The sequence below is a fragment of the Sander lucioperca genome, chromosome 8 (assembly GCF_008315115.2).
Source record: "Sander lucioperca isolate FBNREF2018 chromosome 8, SLUC_FBN_1.2, whole genome shotgun sequence".
NCBI lineage: Eukaryota > Metazoa > Chordata > Actinopteri > Perciformes > Percidae > Sander > Sander lucioperca.
The window spans coordinates 33,923,344-33,941,039 of NC_050180.1; the positions used below are offsets into that span (position 1 = coordinate 33,923,344).

At 38.7% G+C, this 17,696-nt stretch overlaps 1 protein-coding gene across 4 annotated transcripts in view; it reads right to left on the reverse strand.

Moving 5' to 3' along the window:
• Positions 1 to 13,190, reverse strand: part of f5 (coagulation factor V) — a 50,633-nt gene extending 37,443 nt beyond the window's left edge. For 2 of the 4 annotated variants that reach the window (XM_036004079.1, XM_036004078.1), the window contains exons 1-9: positions 12,916 to 13,190; positions 11,219 to 11,304; positions 7,169 to 7,291; positions 5,049 to 5,261; positions 3,776 to 3,931; positions 2,838 to 3,059; positions 2,196 to 2,361; positions 973 to 1,153; positions 35 to 131 (exon numbers count right to left, since the gene is read on the reverse strand). In XM_036004079.1, the coding sequence (XP_035859972.1) occupies positions 35 to 131; positions 973 to 1,153; positions 2,196 to 2,361; positions 2,838 to 3,059; positions 3,776 to 3,931; positions 5,049 to 5,261; positions 7,169 to 7,291; positions 11,219 to 11,304; positions 12,916 to 13,079 (1,408 nt within the window). In that variant the 5' untranslated portion in view covers positions 13,080 to 13,190. The remainder of the gene's footprint in view (positions 1 to 34; positions 132 to 972; positions 1,154 to 2,195; positions 2,362 to 2,837; positions 3,060 to 3,775; positions 3,932 to 5,048; positions 5,262 to 7,168; positions 7,292 to 11,218; positions 11,305 to 12,915) is intronic. The other 2 variants (XM_036004081.1, XM_036004080.1) reach the window with 1 other exon arrangement.
• Between the last annotated feature and the right edge of the window lie 4,506 nt (positions 13,191 to 17,696).

A 17,696-nucleotide genomic window follows, 5' to 3' on the forward strand; every position in this document is an offset into this window, starting at 1 on the left:
TACCCAAGTGTTACTGTGAGGAGAGATTTAGTACCTCCTGCTGGGTAGTTTACTCCCTCGTGTGACTTCTCTATTGTCAGCCCATGTGGATAGATGCTGTAGGGCCTGGAGGCCATGTTCTTAAAAACAATCTTTAAAAAGGGACAGGAGGATGTGAGAAGACATGTTGACAGTGACAAATGCTGGATAATTAGAATGAAAGAATGAAAGTATTAGAGTGACACATGATTCTTGAGTTGGCTCTATGCTCACAGTCATTGTTTTAAAATACCCCTGATAACAAGGCTTCTATGCTTATGCAGAACCTGGGGGATGGAGCCTGCACAGCCCTCAAGAAGACTTGCTTTGAAAGACGCACCAAATTGTTGGAAATGTAAGACAGAGGACGGCCAATTACTTCATGTCCTATGGTCCTGTAATAAGGTCCAGGAATTGTGGACTGGGATTTAAGATAACCTTTGTCGGATTGCAGAGACCCAGGTTCCATTCAGCCCAAGATTATTTGTTCTAGGAGATGGGTCAATCCTAAATGGGATGGATAAGCACATAAGAAGCTGGGTCCAGACTTGTTTAATGATAGTCAGACAGATTATTTTAAGGGGATGGAAGAATGAAGGGGTGAATCCAGGAGTGGGCTTGTGAGATGGCTAGGGTGGCAGCGTTTGAGAAAATGTCATATAAATGTTTTTCCAGACTGGATGTCTACACTAGGAAATGGAGAAAGAACCTGAGTTTTCTGGAGGGTTCCTATGAAGCTTCATGCTGGGGAGAAACTTGTATGATGGACTTATGGTGTCTGTCCACAGGTTTAAACCAAACCTTAAGACAGCTCTTTTAGCTTAGCATTTACAGTGCAGCTCTTCTTATTCTCGTATTGTGTTTCTCTGATGTTTTATAATGAAGTGTGTTATGTGAATTATCATTTTGTAGACAAAGTGCTATAAACTTAGATTCATTTAAACGTGATCTCACCTTGATGACATCTCGGATTTGTGCTTTGATCACTGGGCCCAAGATCCCAAGCTCATTTTTCCTTTGCTTGGGCTCTAACCTTTCAGTGAATGACTCATTTCTGAACAGACTGTACACTGCCTTCTTGTACTTCCCACCTATGCGTGTTGGTGACCGTCTCAGGTACTGCAACGTGAAATCCCTACACAAAAGGATTAAAGGATTTATTTAATTTATGAGACATTGATATATAACTTCCGTAAAATAACAAGACCATTTAAAACACTGCACTTCAAGCTGTGTGGCAACGCCATTTTTAATTGGTGCAAAACTGTTCTACTTCAAATAGAGCTTAAAGAGTTGAGAGATTCTCTCAATGGATGCAGCAGAGTGAAAGACGGAAAATAACTCCTAATATGTTTAACCTCTTTAGTGAAGCAAAAGTTAAACGAAAAGCAGGTTTAGTGTTAAGAAACACACTAATCAGCAGCACTTTCATAGTCTCCCTTTGACAACATACACAGCAATGTATATAACTTCAAATGCGATAGCGACAAATAAAAATACTACTTAAAGGACAATTCCGGCGCAAAATGAACCTAGGGGTTAATAACATATGTGTACTGAGTCGACCGTTCTCTGGGATATGTTTTCATGCTAATCGAATGTGTCTCTAGCTTTTAACAAGCTACCGCAAACTGGTAATTAGCTTATAATGCTACCCTTCGGGGCAGAGGGTAAATCACTATTTCTATATCACTAACAAGGCTAAAAATAGCACCACATTTACATGACGAACGCTGTGTTTGAGCTATGTTACTGGTTACTGGTTGCACGGCGTTTGTCGTTCGACTGGTCATGACTGTTTCCCAAGATGGCACCCGCATGTATACATGAACGCTACTGTCTTTATAATCTATCGTTTTAATAAACTGTCTGTACACTTACAAAGTTCTCAATGCTTCGGTTTACATGTAAGGACCCTCATTATGCTACCGTGGAAGTGTGGTGCTATTTTGAGCCTTGTTAGTGGTGTAGAAATAGCGATTTACCCTCTGCCCCAAAGGCTAGCGGTAGAAGCTAGCGCTAGCTTGTTTCAAGCTAGAGACACATTCGATTAGCATGAAAACGTATGTTATTAAGCCCTAGGTTCATTTTGCGCTGGAATTTTCCTTTAAATTATGGGATGTCTGATTAGTTTGAATGTGCAAAATATTTTAAATGGGTCCGTAAAAGCTGCTTACTCGTCGATGTGTTTGGGCATATTAGGTGCATAGTCCCAGACGATTTCCTCTGCAGCTATGTAGTATGTCCACGTCGTGCTGTAGCGTTTTTGTTCAATGGTCATCCTTCGCTGGGGTGCTTCGAAGTTGTCACACTTTTTCACATCCACGAAACCATGCAGGCCAGCTGTAACAGTAGAAAGACATACATTTAGTTATCTATGTCGGATGATGGGTCTATTTATCTTATAACTATGGCTGGGTATCGTTCAAAAAAAATTGTTAACGATACTAATACGTGACTTTGATGCCGGTTCTAAACGATACCTTTTTCAATACCAATTTCATAAAACAAAAAGAAATAACAACATTACGCCACAAATCTTTTTATTTATTTTTCGGCTCCTACTATGTAGAGTTTTTCCTGTGTGTTTCTACGACGTGTAGCGTTACACAGCCAATCACAAACATTATTAGATCTTGGTAGAAGCATGCTGCATGCTGCATGCTTATTGGCTCACTGACACCGATTAGGTATTGAAATTGGGTATTGAATGACGAGGCATTTGTCGCTACTCGTTACTTTAGAGGCAATTGGCTCTGTGCCTAATAAGTATTGAATTCGGTACCCGGCCCTACTTGCCCTAGTGCAGAACCACATACCCTCCATGTGCTTGATGGTGTGTGAGGAGAGCAGCCAGTGGCCCGTGTGCAGAGCCACCATGCTGGCAGTGGCCGAGGAGCCACTGATCAGGCCCACTGATGACACTTTGTGGCCGGACTGCTGCAGCACTTGCCCGTTCATATGCACCGAGAACACATCGGGCTCTGAGCTCATACCCACCAGATGCAGGCTCACAGAGGCGTAGGCACACACACTGACATCTGGACACAAAAGAGAAAAACCGTTGGCAACTTGTGTGTGTTTTATCTTTGAATTGTTTTGCTGGACATTTGGTGAACGTCTCTGCACTGACTCTACACCACATACTGTACACCACGACGTGTAACTCTCAATCTGTACATGTGAGCAGCGATGGAAGAAGTGTTCAGATCATTTGAGTAGAAGGAGCCACAACAGTAAACTACTGTAATACATCACTAAAGATCCCTTGTTCCAAAGTAAAAATGAGGAAGTATTACGATTAAAATGTAAGTTTAAAGAGTAAAGTTTCATCCCCAAGAGTTGCCCTGTTAATGTTTTGATGGATAAACTAAGTTATGTTGATGTACACAATGAACAGTGTTCTGATATACAAAGATAATGCACAAGTTGGAGGCAAAGATTGCCAGCATGTTTTATATCAGTGCATTATTCCATTTATACAGTGAGCACATATCAAGTGCTAAAAAAATTATTCAATTAGTCACATAACAGAAAAGTAATTAAATAATTTAATCAGCAAAAATGGCAAGAAAGTCTCTAAGTTGTCCAAAGAATTGATATAATAAATGTTTAATGATACTTTATTGATTGATGTGTGTTTACACCCCTAATGGCTACTTGCTGTTAAATATACTTTCTGCACTGACTTAGAACAGATGTTTCTCTATTGATCAGAACTCAGTCTGACATGTCCTGATGTTTTTGACGGACTAACCAGGTAGCGATCCCATTGTGTATCCATTGATGGTGTATTTCACATGGTTGGCATGGCCTTTTGGTTTGTACTTGCTCTCATTCTCATCAAAAACCCCAAAGAGGAACACGTACTCCTGGTAGAAGCCGACCTGCTTCCCCGACTCATCCAGACTGCCTGAGAGAGAGAGAGAGAGAGAGAGAGAGAGGGAGAAATCCACTTAATGACCAGGTCATTTCAGATTCAGAGATTCCGATTCAGATAGTTTATTGTCATGTAAGCATATTACAAACACTAAGGAACAAAATTACTCAGACTTAGCAACGTACACAGTAGTCTATATCAATGACGTTTCATTTCAGGGATTGCTCCGGTGCCGCCAAAAATTCCGCCGGATGTCCCTCTTTTTGGCTGTATGTCCGTCTCCTTCCTCTTTCTTTGTGTTGGCGTTCTAACCTCTGGTGGATTTCTGAGGACTATGGTTAACTGCTCCTCAGATCTCTGCAGGGTAAATCGAGACAGCTAGCTAGATTATCTGTCCAATCTGAGTTTACTCTCGCACGACTAAAACTACTTTTGAACGTACACATGTTCCACCAAAACAAGTTCCTTCCCGAGATTATTTTGCAGAGGCACCGTGGCTCCGTCCAGTGCTTAGCGCCGCCCAAGACTTTCGATTGTGATTGGTTTAAAGCAGAGATATTCAACTTGGGGTCCTCAGAGTTACTGCAGGGGCACCAAATTATTCATTTTAAATTAAAAATGTCTTAACATGAATCCAACATATTATTAGCAAAATATAAATCAGCCTATTTGTGAAAAAACAGTGATAATAGGTTTACTGGCCACACAGTCAATCCCAAAGGATTCACTGTGCCAGGGTATGTTTGATATTATAACATTATTTATAAAATCATACCAACAATTATTATTTTAATTGCTGCTTTATTCTATGCACTAAAAAGGTAGGTATAAAGGCTTTACGCCACCCTACATCTTATTGTAGACCCAGTTTAATATGAAACTTAATTTTATACAATATATCTGTAGTAGGGGGTCCCTGATCCGTCTCTCTTTCAGTTAAGGGGTCCTTGGCTTAAAAAATGTTGAAGACCCCTGGTTTAAAGAAATGCCAATAAACCAGAGCACATTTTTCTCCCATCCCGGAATGCTGTGTGGACTATCCAGACCCTCATCCGCAGCGCTGTGGAGGAAGGTCTGGCAATGCGAGACTACGCACACAGTAACACAAGGCAACTGCCATTTGAAACACAAGTCGCTTTTCGCCGCTTACCAGGCTTGCAGATGAGTAAAGCGCCAATGAGGCCTGAGTTGTAGTCCTCGACAACATTTGTGTGGGAGATGTAGGTGTAGGTGAGGCAGGTAGGGTCGCTTGGCTGCGGCGAAACCTCTTTCGTCACCTCCCAGGAGTAAACGTGTTGACGGTTCGGCCGGACGATGTCATCCTCTTTCTCTTTCTGGGACGTGTTGTCAAAGTAGTTGGCTCCTTCAAAATCAAACAAAGCAGAGCAAAAACTTGCTTCGTTATGGACAAATACGGAATCATGATGGAACGATTGAATTAATTAGATCCCATTGCCGAGCAATCTGAGGACACTACTGACTATCCTAACAAACTTTGTGAGATGACATTCCTCTCAATTCCCAAAAAGAATGAAGACTTAAATAAAGAAGAGTTCACTGGGCACCTGGATAGCTCACCTGGTAGAGCATGTTCCCATATACAGAGACTCAGTCCTCAACGCCAGCAGCAGGGGGTTCGGTTCTGACCTGCGGCCCTTTGCTGCATGTCATTCCCCCTCTCTCTCCCCCCCCTTTCATGTCTAAGCTGTCCTATCTAATAAAGGCCTAAAATACCCCCAAAAAATAATCTTAAAAAAGAAAGAAAAATGCTGTTTAATTTTGAGACTCCTCTGCACTCTGACTTTCGCATTAGGAGCAAATTAAGGAGCACTTAGTGTTCATTTCCTACATTAATAACAGCAGTAATGTCCTGTTATTTCGCTCTACTGGACACAGACAGTGGTTTCCTCAGGCTTAGCAACGCTTCCTGTTGGACTTCAGTACCGTCTACTTTGATAATCTGTCCGTCCTGGTTAATATTTTAAAAAAAGACAAACAATGTTTGTGTGTTTTGGCCAATCTTGTGTAATAATTGAAATGAGTAACATCATGAGCACCCACAATGACCCTAACAGACAGACTGTGTTGCAGAGTGGTACTGTTACTGTCTTTGGGTTTGAAAGTAAGAAAAACGTGTTGCACACTCTGGCTCAAAATGCATTTCTTTATGTTATTTAGACTACAAAACAATTCAATTCAATTGGGACGATGCAAATACAATAAAACGCATGATTTTGAACAATAAAGAAAGACAACACAAGCAGAGCAGAACTTAACTCAAAACAAGACACAGCACAGAAGCAAAAAAATGAGCAACAAAGCAGAACAGGTTACACGATAAAACAACAATCAACCAAGGATTGTTGGTTTTGAAAAAGGCCTAAGGGGCCGAAACGTCATCGAAATAAAATAGAGAAATGCATTTGGATCCACAGTGTGCGGGAGTGTGCCTATGTTCCCATAGCCCTATGTTCCCACATTTCTAAGATTTTTTTCAAAATTAGGCCCTATGTTCCCACATTTCCTTTTTCATAAATTTGTATCAGATTTTATCCCCCTAACCCTAAAAAATGTTGTGGGAGGATAGGGCTTAAATTGAAGGGAAATGTAGGAACACAATACCTAATTTTGAAAATGTCCTAAAAATGTGGGAACATTGGGCCTAATTTTAAGAAAAATCTTAGAAATGTGGGAACATAGGGCTGATCCTGAGTGTGCAACACTTGTTTCTAACTTTCAAGTCTACTTCCAGTGATGAGCACCTCATGACAGCCTTAATAATAATAATAATAATAATAATAATAATAATAATAATAACATTATTTGTATAGCACTTTTCAAAACCAAGTTACAAAGTGCTGTACAGTAAAAACAATAAAAAAACACAAGATCCATAATTAACCTTCGTATTGTCTTTCTGTCAACCATATTTTGACAATTTCTAGACTTTTTTTGTCGCTTTTGACTCTTTTTTTTGACAGTTTTAATGCTTTTGATGCTTTTTTATGACAATTTCTTCGCGCTTTTCTTTGACGGTTTTAACACTTTAGAGGCTTTCTTTGACACTTTCAACGCACTTTTCTATGTACTCACCTGTTGCCCTTCTCTTGTTTGCCTGTTTGCAAAGCAAAAAGTTTTAATTATTACCCAATTCTGTGTTACATCCAGGCTTCTAGCTGAGTCCCCCTAAAGGTCTGATCCTAGAATCGCCCCTGGCCACAGCCATGACATTCATCATTCATGCAGCATGAGGTTAACAGCCTCGCTCACCCTCTGACTGTTTCCCGTAAGCGATGCCGTGTGGGTGGATGCTGTATGGTTCAGTGGCCAGGTTTCTGAAAGTGACGACAATCGTCTCGCCCTCCTGAGCCCTCAGTGTGGGTCCAAGCAGACCTGCGGAGGAAGACAAGCTTGAGTTTATTTGGAATCCCCAGGATTTGTATATTTTGGTAAATCATCCTGACATGTCAGTGACATTCCGACTCATCTGGCTGTTATTGACCAACAAATATAAATTCACCATCGGCCCATATAATGTAGGTAATACTTTCCTAAGAAGGAATTAATATGTAACTGCAATTCTTTTTAGGGAATATTCCTGGAAAGGAAAATGTACTTTGGTACTAATTACAAGGAAAATGGAGAAAGTATTAAAAGACATAGAGATATACAAAGAGTCTGGTTTTTATCATTATTTTTTAAAGTGCTCATATTATGCTCATTTTCAGGTTCATAATTGTATTTAGAGGTTATATCAGAATAGGTTTACATGGTTTAACTTTCAAAAAACACCATATATTTGTTGTACTGCACATTGCTGCAGCTCCTCTTTTCACCCTGTGTGTTGAGCTCTCTGTTTTAGCTACAGAGTGAGACCTCTCACTGCTGTAACATCTTTGTTGGGAGTCACACATGCTCAGTAGCTAGGTAAGGACTACTAGTCAGTCAGAAGCAGAGTATGACGGCGTGCCCTGACAATAGGACTACTAGCCAATCAGAAGCAGAGTATGAGGGTGTGCCCTGACAGTACCTAGGTAAGGACTACTAGCCAGTCAGAAGCAGAGTATGAGGGCGTGCCCTGACAGTACCTAGGTAAGGACTACTAGCCAGTCAGAAGCAGAGTATGAGGGCGTGCCCTGACAGTACCTTGGTAAGGACTACTAGCCAGTCAGAAGCAGAGTATGAGGGCGTGCCCTGCTAGCAGCTAGGCGAGCATTATAACGTGTGTTCCAAAGTGACCACGTTTGTCTCTGAAGTAAAGGCTGGACTACAGTAGAGCTGTTTGGAGCAGTTTGTGAACAGTGTTTTCTGTTGGAGATGGTAAGTCCCTTTGGGGGGGGACTTTGGGCTTTTTCACTTTGTAAACCTATAATATGTACAAAAAAGATACATAACACAATCAAGGAAAGGGGAAAATCCAAAAGGCATAATATGAGCACTTTAAGTTATTAACAATTTTACAATTCTTTCTAGGAAATCCATCTAAAACTGACAGTTGCTTATACAGTTCTACATACTGGCGACCAGTGGTTGAAGAAGTATTCAGATTCTTTACTTAAGTAAACACTGTAAAACTTTCACCATAAATTTACAGTAATATACAGGCAGCAGCTTCACCAGTAAACTACTGTTTATTTACAGTACGCATACTGTTTTTAAAGACATTTTACTGTAAATAGACATAGTTTCTTACTGTATTATTTGAATGTACAGTAATATACTGGCTGCAGTGTACTTCCCGCCTTATCCTTTATTTTTCCAAGATGCATTGGTATTAACAGTAAATACCTGTAATCTGTAACATTCGCAGATGGTGCTGTAATATTATTATTTTCTCCCAGAATGCATTGCCATTTACAGTAGGATCCTGTATAACATTAAAACAGTAAGATACTGTGAGATTGCTGCTGTAAATTTACATCAAAGATTTACAGTGTACTAATACCAAACGCAAACTGCATTTCGTTGTCTTTGTACTTGTACTCTGCACAATGACAATAAAGTTGAATCTAATGAAGACCATAATATGATTCACATCATATTAACACTCAACACATCATTCAGGGAACCCTCATGCCTGAAGCATCTGCATTTGTTTTTATTCCTACTGTACACTCATTTATTCATGTTTGTCCTTTAGCTTCTTACCCCGCTATAAAATCTGGATTATTTAGTTTTACTTTGATTTACAAAATGAAAGGAATCAGCAGGTACTTAGTAAGTGAACATGTCTCTATTTCCCCTTGTTTAATATGTTTGTTTGTTTATGTACTGTATGCACCTTTCATCAAGGCAAATTCCACATACGTGTACTTATTGTGGCACTGAAACCTTTTCTGATTCTGATTCTAAGCTCATCTAAATAGTCTTGACTCGCACTCTGTTGTTGAAGTTGTACCGTGTAGAAAGTCTCTTTGTTTCATGTCTCTGGCAGCATGTTCTTCCTCCTGTAGTATCAGCGTTTCTCTAACACAGAGATCTTCAACAGGGGGTCCGGGGCCCCTAGGGGGGTCCTCAGACTTTCTGCAGGGGGGGCCCACCAAATTATTGTAAATTTTTTTGATTTTATGTTTTTGGTTACACTTTACTTGAATGTATCTACTTAAGAGTGACATGACACTGTCATGAACGTGTCATAAACATTATAAACAAGTCATAAACGTTTATGACATAACGCTTCTTTTAGTAAGTGCCATTCGGTTTTGGTCATGATCAAGTTTGGGTTATGGTTAGAGTTAGGGTTCATGTGTCATGACTGTGTCATGTGTTCATAACAGTGTCATGTCACACTTATGTAGATACCTTCAAGTAAAGTGTTACCGTTTGTTTTTACAAAAAATGTAATGTCTTAACTTGAATCCAACATATTAGCCAGTCCTTCCAGAAAAATGCAGAGTTTTTTTGTGATTGTTGCGGGCAAAAATCCTTGATTATGCGGCACGTTTTCTTAAAAAATGCGATGGAATATGCGGGATATTTATGCAATTTTATGCAATGAAATTGCGGGAACTTGCAAAAACTGCGGTTTCCTCATGGCTTCATCGCGGGGTTTGCAGCTTTTCGATGATGTTCACGTCACGTAATTACGTCACTTCATAACGTTCCCATGGCAACAGGGGAAAATGGCTGCTATTGTGTGAAGTAAACGCAACATTTTTCAACTTTCTACTAAGATAAATGTGACTTTTTTGCAACGAAAATGCGGGGATTATGAAATCATGCAAGCCCCGCATGTTTTGCGCCGAAAGTAAAAAAAAAAAAAATATGCGGACTTTGGCTGATATGCATTGAATTATGCGATCGCATAATCGCGTTTTTCTGGAGGGACTGATTAGCAAATATAAATCAGTCTATTTGTGAAAAAATAAAAAAAACACTGATGATAGGATTAGTGGCCATCCACAGATACAGTTAATAAGGATTAACTCTGCCACATGTATTTTTAACATTACAACATAATAAAATCATGCCAACACATATTTTAACAGCTTAGTATTCTATGCACTATAAAGGTATGTATAAAGGTTTATTATGTACAGTATAAACATTATTGTAAGCTCAATTTAATATGCAACTTCATTTTATATAATATGTAGTAGGGGGTCCCTGCTCCGTCTCACTCTCAGTTAAGGGGTCCTTGGCTTAAAAAACGTTGAGGAACCTACCCTAACACACACATAGACACACAATGCGTCACACACATTAGTTTGCAACATGTAGGAACAACGTAATATCTTAAATTAGGACCAAAGTACATAGTTCTTTTTAACCCTTGTGTTGTCTTCCTGTCGACCATGCAACTTTTTTTTTTTACCAACTTACCAGTTTTACATTTTTTTTTCTGGAACTAATGGTCAATAAACCTAATTTATATGAAATTATATTTAACTTTTGAGTTAAAAAGCTGAAAATTATGAATTATTTCGACTTATATTTAAGATCAGAGAAAGGTATGAAGAAGTTTAGTCAGGATACTGTTTTAAAACCATGTCATTGTTATTTTTAAATGCTATAAAACACCCACAATTCAATGAAAGTAGTGAACTGATCCTTCATTTTACTTGTCCAGAGCGCTCTATGGAGCCATCCAACTTATTTTTGTGAATTTAGGTTGAAAGAAACCCATATTTTTGATATAGAAACTTTGAAAACGGGTCAAATATGACCCGAGGACAACAGGAGGGTTAAGAAACCTGTTGTGAAATAAGTGTTATGTACGTATGAATTCCTTTCTGTGATATGGTGAAAAATATAATAAGGAAAAAAAGAAGACGTGTTGTTAGAAATTAGAGCCAGACAGAGTGTGTGTTCATGGTTTACCTAACCAGGAGGGATGAGGCTTAGGCTGTCTGAAGTCTTTGTCATCATACTCCCGAAAGACCACTTTCTTATAGGTGGGCCCAAACCTAAGGAGTAAAAGGAAAAACACAAAACATGACTCAGCACACAAGAACACACATGTCGTACACACCAGCACAGCATACCAAGATATGGACTCCAAGATATAGACGTTTTTCCTACATGTTGCAACTAATGTGTGTGACCCAGTGTGTGTCTAAGTGTGTGTTAGAGAAACGCTGATACTACAGGAGGAAGAACATGCTGCCAGAGACATGAAACAAAGAGACTTTCTACACGGTACAACTTCAACAACAGAGTGCGAGTCAAGACTATTTAGATGAGCTTAGAATCAGAATCAGAAAAGGTTTCATTGCCACAATAAGTACACGTATGTGGAATTTGCCTTGGTGAAAGGTGCATACAGTACATAAACAAACAAACAAACAAACAAACATATTAAACATTAACCCTCTGAGGTCTAAGGGCATTTCTAGATATCTTCTTGAATTCTCCTTTTAAGGGTATCTGCATATAACTGATCCCCATGTGTTTCATATCAAAATGTTCAGAACAAACTCAGCTTTCTGTTTAGTGACGTCCAAAATTGTTCCAGAGCAACGTATGAAGAGATAATTTGGCCCTAAAGCTGAAATATTTCTCAAATCTCTTGTGAAAACATACCCACACTCAACTGTTTTGGTGTTTGAAATGAGTTTACAAAAGTCTTGGGTTCACAAACGTAGCGTAATATATGAACGAAATAGTAAATACATGTCTAAAATGACATTTTGTAATATCGCTTTCTGAGTAGGAGTGTTGTCAAACCTCGCTTGGACTCGCCGGTGCGTCTTTTGTCCTCAGAGGGTTAATGTGAAATACACATTAAATACAGGAAAACAAAAATATACATACAAAATAACTGTTGCATGAGAAAAAAGAGGCTGGCGGTGGACAGAATTCAAATAAATCAATAATAATAATGAGACACAAATGTGAAAGAATATTGTAGGAATATCATAATGAATCAAAAGTCATCAACTAGAGCTGTAGCAATTCCTAATGTTGCTGTACAATTAATTGTCTCAGAAATAATTGTGATTAACAATTTAATTGTCTCTTTCACTCAAATTTAAAAATATTTATGTTACTTTTAAAAACAAAAAGAAGAAGTTTGTATTAAGACCTAGAGACATATTTTGGTTATATCACTATTATGTGACCTAGATGATGTAATAACACAAGTACACAGCCTATGAAGTAAAAATACCTCTTTAGTATCATAAAAACATTTTTTTCTAACTTGTCATTTTTGTTGCTATGAACGTGTTTAGGGTCAAGTGCAAACAACTAACAATTAAAATAATAAAATTATATAATCTGACAAATGATCACTTATATATATATATATATATATATATATATATATATATATATATATATATATATATATATATATATATATACAGTTTGGCACATCTAAACAAAATCAACAATCATCTGTCATATGTTTTAAGACCTTGGCTAATTTTAGCAATGAATTGCGGTTAAACAAAGAAACTGCGAATATGTAAAAAAAAAGTTGACAATTAGACAAGTACGTCATATTTGCTACAGGCCTATCATCAACACCTGTTGCATGTCTATTTGTTGTCATTTAATATCACATATCCTCCTACCTGTCTGTGTCATTGCCGGCGTAGTCCCAGTCTATCTCAACAGCAGCGATGTAATAGTGTCTCTCCTTGGGTTGCTGCTGGTCTGCTTTGACATGGAGGACAGTCAGAAGAGCCAGGACAGGCAGGAGACGCCAAGCTCCAGCAGCCCGGGCACAGAGCCTCATATCTGGGATCAGTCCTCCAGGTGAAAACGGTCTGCTCTACAAGTGAAGAAGCTGTGATCTGACAGAGATGTCCGCTCTGTGCTTTATCTGTCACTGACACACACACACACACACACACACACACACACGCTCTTGTTTAAACATTATGTCCCGGGGCAATGAACTGTGTCTCAGCATATTTTTCCCCCTCCCTCTTGTGATTGAAAACTCCTGTGTTTTGCTGTGAGTCATCCCCGAGGGGTGTGCCTTTTCCCATCATCTCGGAAAAAGCAAAGTGGGGATGAGATGTTGAAAATTACACACAAAAAATGTCTTTGACCTCACAATGTCCCAGGAAAATCATCCCACGAAAACACGTTGTAAATCAAGAGAAAAACATTACTGTATGTGTTATAGGAGGAGGCAACCCTCTCAGCGTACATTTTTCATCATGAGCACCTATCAAACTGTTGTAGGTTATCTGGGTGCTTTTAAGAATAACTGCCCTTGCCATAAACTAAACAACAAAATAACTATGTTAGCAATAACTCTCTTTCATTCCGAACTATTGCTAAATGTAAGAACTCAACCACTCTCATCTTGCAATCCTCGTTGTGGAGTCAGCTGTCAGCCTTATCTTACCTGCAGTTCACCCAAAATCAGGCCAAAAAAACTCAACTGGTACCAGGAAGAGACAGTATATCTTCCCATTTGTGGCCTCCTGTCACATGTTATCAGTGAAATATAGAATTTATAATTTTTTTTTGTAGAGTATTTTGGGCCGAGAAGTTGTTGATGTTCACATTTTTTGGCTAAGTCCTGGATCTTCACAATCCTACCTACGGCACCTTTAATGTTTAGGCTACATTAAGAACTTACCACCAAACGGTTTGTTTAAAATACTTTTATTTACATTTTATTAACATAATTAACATTTACTGCATGTCTTCCCCCTCTCTCTCCCCTTTCATGCTGTTCTGGTGATTAAAGGGTTTCATTAATTGCAATTATTTCACTCTAACAAAGATCAATTATTTGAAGCCAGCCCTAATAAATAGTGGATTGATGTTGATGATGCATACGTCCACTCTTGAGTTTGGAAGGCATAAAAACACAGCTGGGCTGTCTTCTTTGGGTTGCAAGTCAGAAGTCTCTTGAACATCTGGCCACACTGAACGTCATAGCTGGGTGTGCTCTGTGGGAAGTGTGAGGTTACTATTGTACTATTGTGCCACATTACATAATTAAGGAATGTGGAAAGGGTGAGGATAAAGTATGTTGTCTGGGGGGAGTTTAACATTTGTGATGTTGGCTGATGTGGAGCCAACACATTTGTTAACTACTTTATACTAGGGCTGATTTGCGATTACGAATCGATTTGCAATTTATTTATTTTTACAAAGTAAATCCATATTGCATGTTCTACGATCATGTTAAATAAAGTAATAATAAATGAAAGATCCACTGAAAATAGGAACTATCTATGATATGTAACATTATTCCAGCATTTATCTTATGAAAAAACTGTAAATATAATAATGAAGAGGAATAAAAAATGTTAAATCAAATGTTACACCAAACATCAACTAAATATTTCACATTCGATTAATCGTGGTCTTCACGATTAGCTAGTCGCATTCTTTATATCGCGATTTCGATTTGAAAACAATTATTCGTTCAGCCCTACTTTATAGTAGCAGTGACATGCACAGGTTCAGGCTATTGTTGCCCGGGTAACAGCCCATTTGCCCTAACTGGCTAAGCTGCCCCTCTAGAGAAAAAGCCTAAATAAACTTTCCTTACTTTTTTTCTGTTGAGGCTACATCATTTCGATAAGCCGATCATTAGTAAAGTTAAATCAAATTGAATTTCCATATTTAAATATGAGAAGCTATTTTCATCTATTTAACCAATGTGTTCACCATCCCCCAAAAAACCCAGAGACTATCTAAAAGTCTATGCTGTCAACTTCTACTTCTGAGAAATATACCACTGTATTTTTTAACTACAAGTAGAGAAGCACCACAAAAAAAAGTGGTGTTTGGTGTTTTAAGCCCCCAACGTCATCTTCCAGGCAGCGCTGCATGGAAGGCACTAGTGTTAGGGTTAGAGTTAGGGTTAGGGTTAGTTGCCTTGAAGTCGACGGTGGGGGCTTAAAACACCATCGAGGTACCTCTGGATATATAGCTCACCTGGTAGAGCGTGTGCCTCATGTACTGAGGCCTAGTCCTGTCCGCAGTAGACCAGCGTTCAAATCCAGCCTGTGACATTCAACTGCATGTCTTCCCCCTCTCTCTTCCCCTTTACCTGTCTGCAGCTGACCTATCAATTAAAGGCCAAAAATGCCAAACAATGTTTCAGCTGAGATATGAGTCCCTTCCTGTTTGGAGAGTTGATGAAATGCTTTTTAAGAAGACATGCTGGGACTGATTTTCTCCTCTGAAGAGTTTCAATAAGTATTTCTTAATGACTTCTTTATGAAACAGAAAAAAACACAAATGGCAAAGGTGGGATTTGAACTCACAACCTTCAAGGCAGCTTCTCTTCCAGCTACACTATCAGAACTCTGAACACTAACCTCAATATTTTAATTAACGTGCAACTTCTTGGAGTCACTGTGACGCAGGTTTCAGTTTATTTAATGTAAAGATAAATGTATTGACGTAATCACTTATATCTTGGAAAGTGTTTGATCCAAGGACCCATTAACTAAGAGAGATGGAGCAGGGACCTCCTACTACATTTATTGTATAAAATGAAGTTGTATATTAAACTGGGCCTAAAGCTTGGGTGGCCTTGAGCTTTTACATATAACTTTATAGTGTATAGAATACTAAGCTCATGAAATAATAATTGTTGGCATGATTTTATAAATGTTTTAAAACTAAACATAAATGTGGCACAATTCACTGTATCTGTATTCACTCTGTACTAGACTCTTAGAGAGTACTAGGGGTGGGGGAAAAAAATCGATACAGCATAGTATCGCGATATTTTTTGTGGCAATACTGTATCGATACACAGACGCCAAGAATCGATCTTTTATTATATATGTCTGTTGGTCAGTCTGTCTGCTTGACAATCCTATTTTGCAGCAATCAGTGGTGTAGTCCAGGGTATACGCTGGTATACGGCGTATACCTACTTATTTTTCAGTCAGCATTGCGTATACCCACTTCTAAATCCCCCCTGATGCGCACCATTCAGTAATATCTGTGAGCCAGATTGCCCATTTTTTCCTCAAGGATAGTGAAGCCATGACCCACCCGCCTCTGCCTCTAATTGGCTGGTACTCACTGCTTTCACTGATTAGATTGGTTAACTTTAGGCATGAGGACTGATGAGCCAATCAGAGGCAGAGTAGGGCGGGTCATGCCGAGGAAAATATCGCTAATACCTCAGGTGCCAGTGAAAAAAACCCCAAAAAAAACCTCAGGTGCCGGTGCCACTTGACTACGATAACGGCAGCAGACCAAACAACAGCTGAAGAAATAACACAAGCGGCGGTGTGCCACCCCAGTTGATGGAAGACATAATTCTGAGGTAAGTTTTAAGGTGGTTTCCAAATGAATCATTATTTTAAACTACTGGCAAATTGCCAGTGGCAATATGACTGCACATTTAGAGGAGAAGAGATAACACCATGTTTGCCTCATGATAAATACATTTTACATTCATCCAGGCTGCTTGTGTGACCAGTAGTAACTACAAACTGCTCCTAATCAAGTCATGATCATTTTATAATAGTGAGCAAGTAGAAATGACAGATTTTTGGGTAAACTAAATCATAGTCTTACATGTCACTGTTTCTAAAACAGGGCTTTTTTCTGGACTACTTTAAAAAAAAAAAAAAAAAAAGGTGAACACTGAGAGTATACCCACTTCTCCAGGGACCACTACACCACTGGCAGCAATACAATTGAAGTGAGATGAACAGAGAAATGTATCTTTTTAGATAAAACAGATGTTGACAAAATTTTCCTTTGGGGACATAATTTGAAATTGGAAAAAATTTGAAGTTGGAAAAAAGGTAATAAATTGCAATATATCGTAGAATATTGCAATATGTTTAAAATCGCAATAATATCGTATTGTGACATAAGTATCGTGATGATATCATATCGTGAGGCCTCTGGTGATTCCCACCCCTAGAGACTACCTTACCTATAATAATATGTTGGATTCATGTTAAGACACTTTGGTTTTAAAACATTAACAAGAATTTGGTGGCCCTCCTGCAGTAACTCGGAGGCCCCCCCCTAGGGGTCCTGGACCCCCGGTTGAAGATCTCTGGTTTTGAGGTTTTTTTCAAAGATTATCTGAACATTTAAGATGTTGTAATGGATTATCTGCATATTTAAGAGGTTTTCAGCGCAAAAAGAAGGAAAAGACTAACTTTGTTTCTCTTCAGGCTGATGAGAGATTAGTTTCTTGTTTCTCCACGTCTTTGTGTTACTCAGCCCCGGAGATGGTCCACTGTTGTTTGTGTTGAATCTAAATGGTTGAATGCAAGTTTATTGTGGATAAAAGTGTCAGCTAAATAAATGTAATATAAAGTAAAACACCACCACAGCACATGAGATACCATTTCATGTTAAAGAAAAAGCCTACATTTAAAGAAACAAAACAAAAATACTA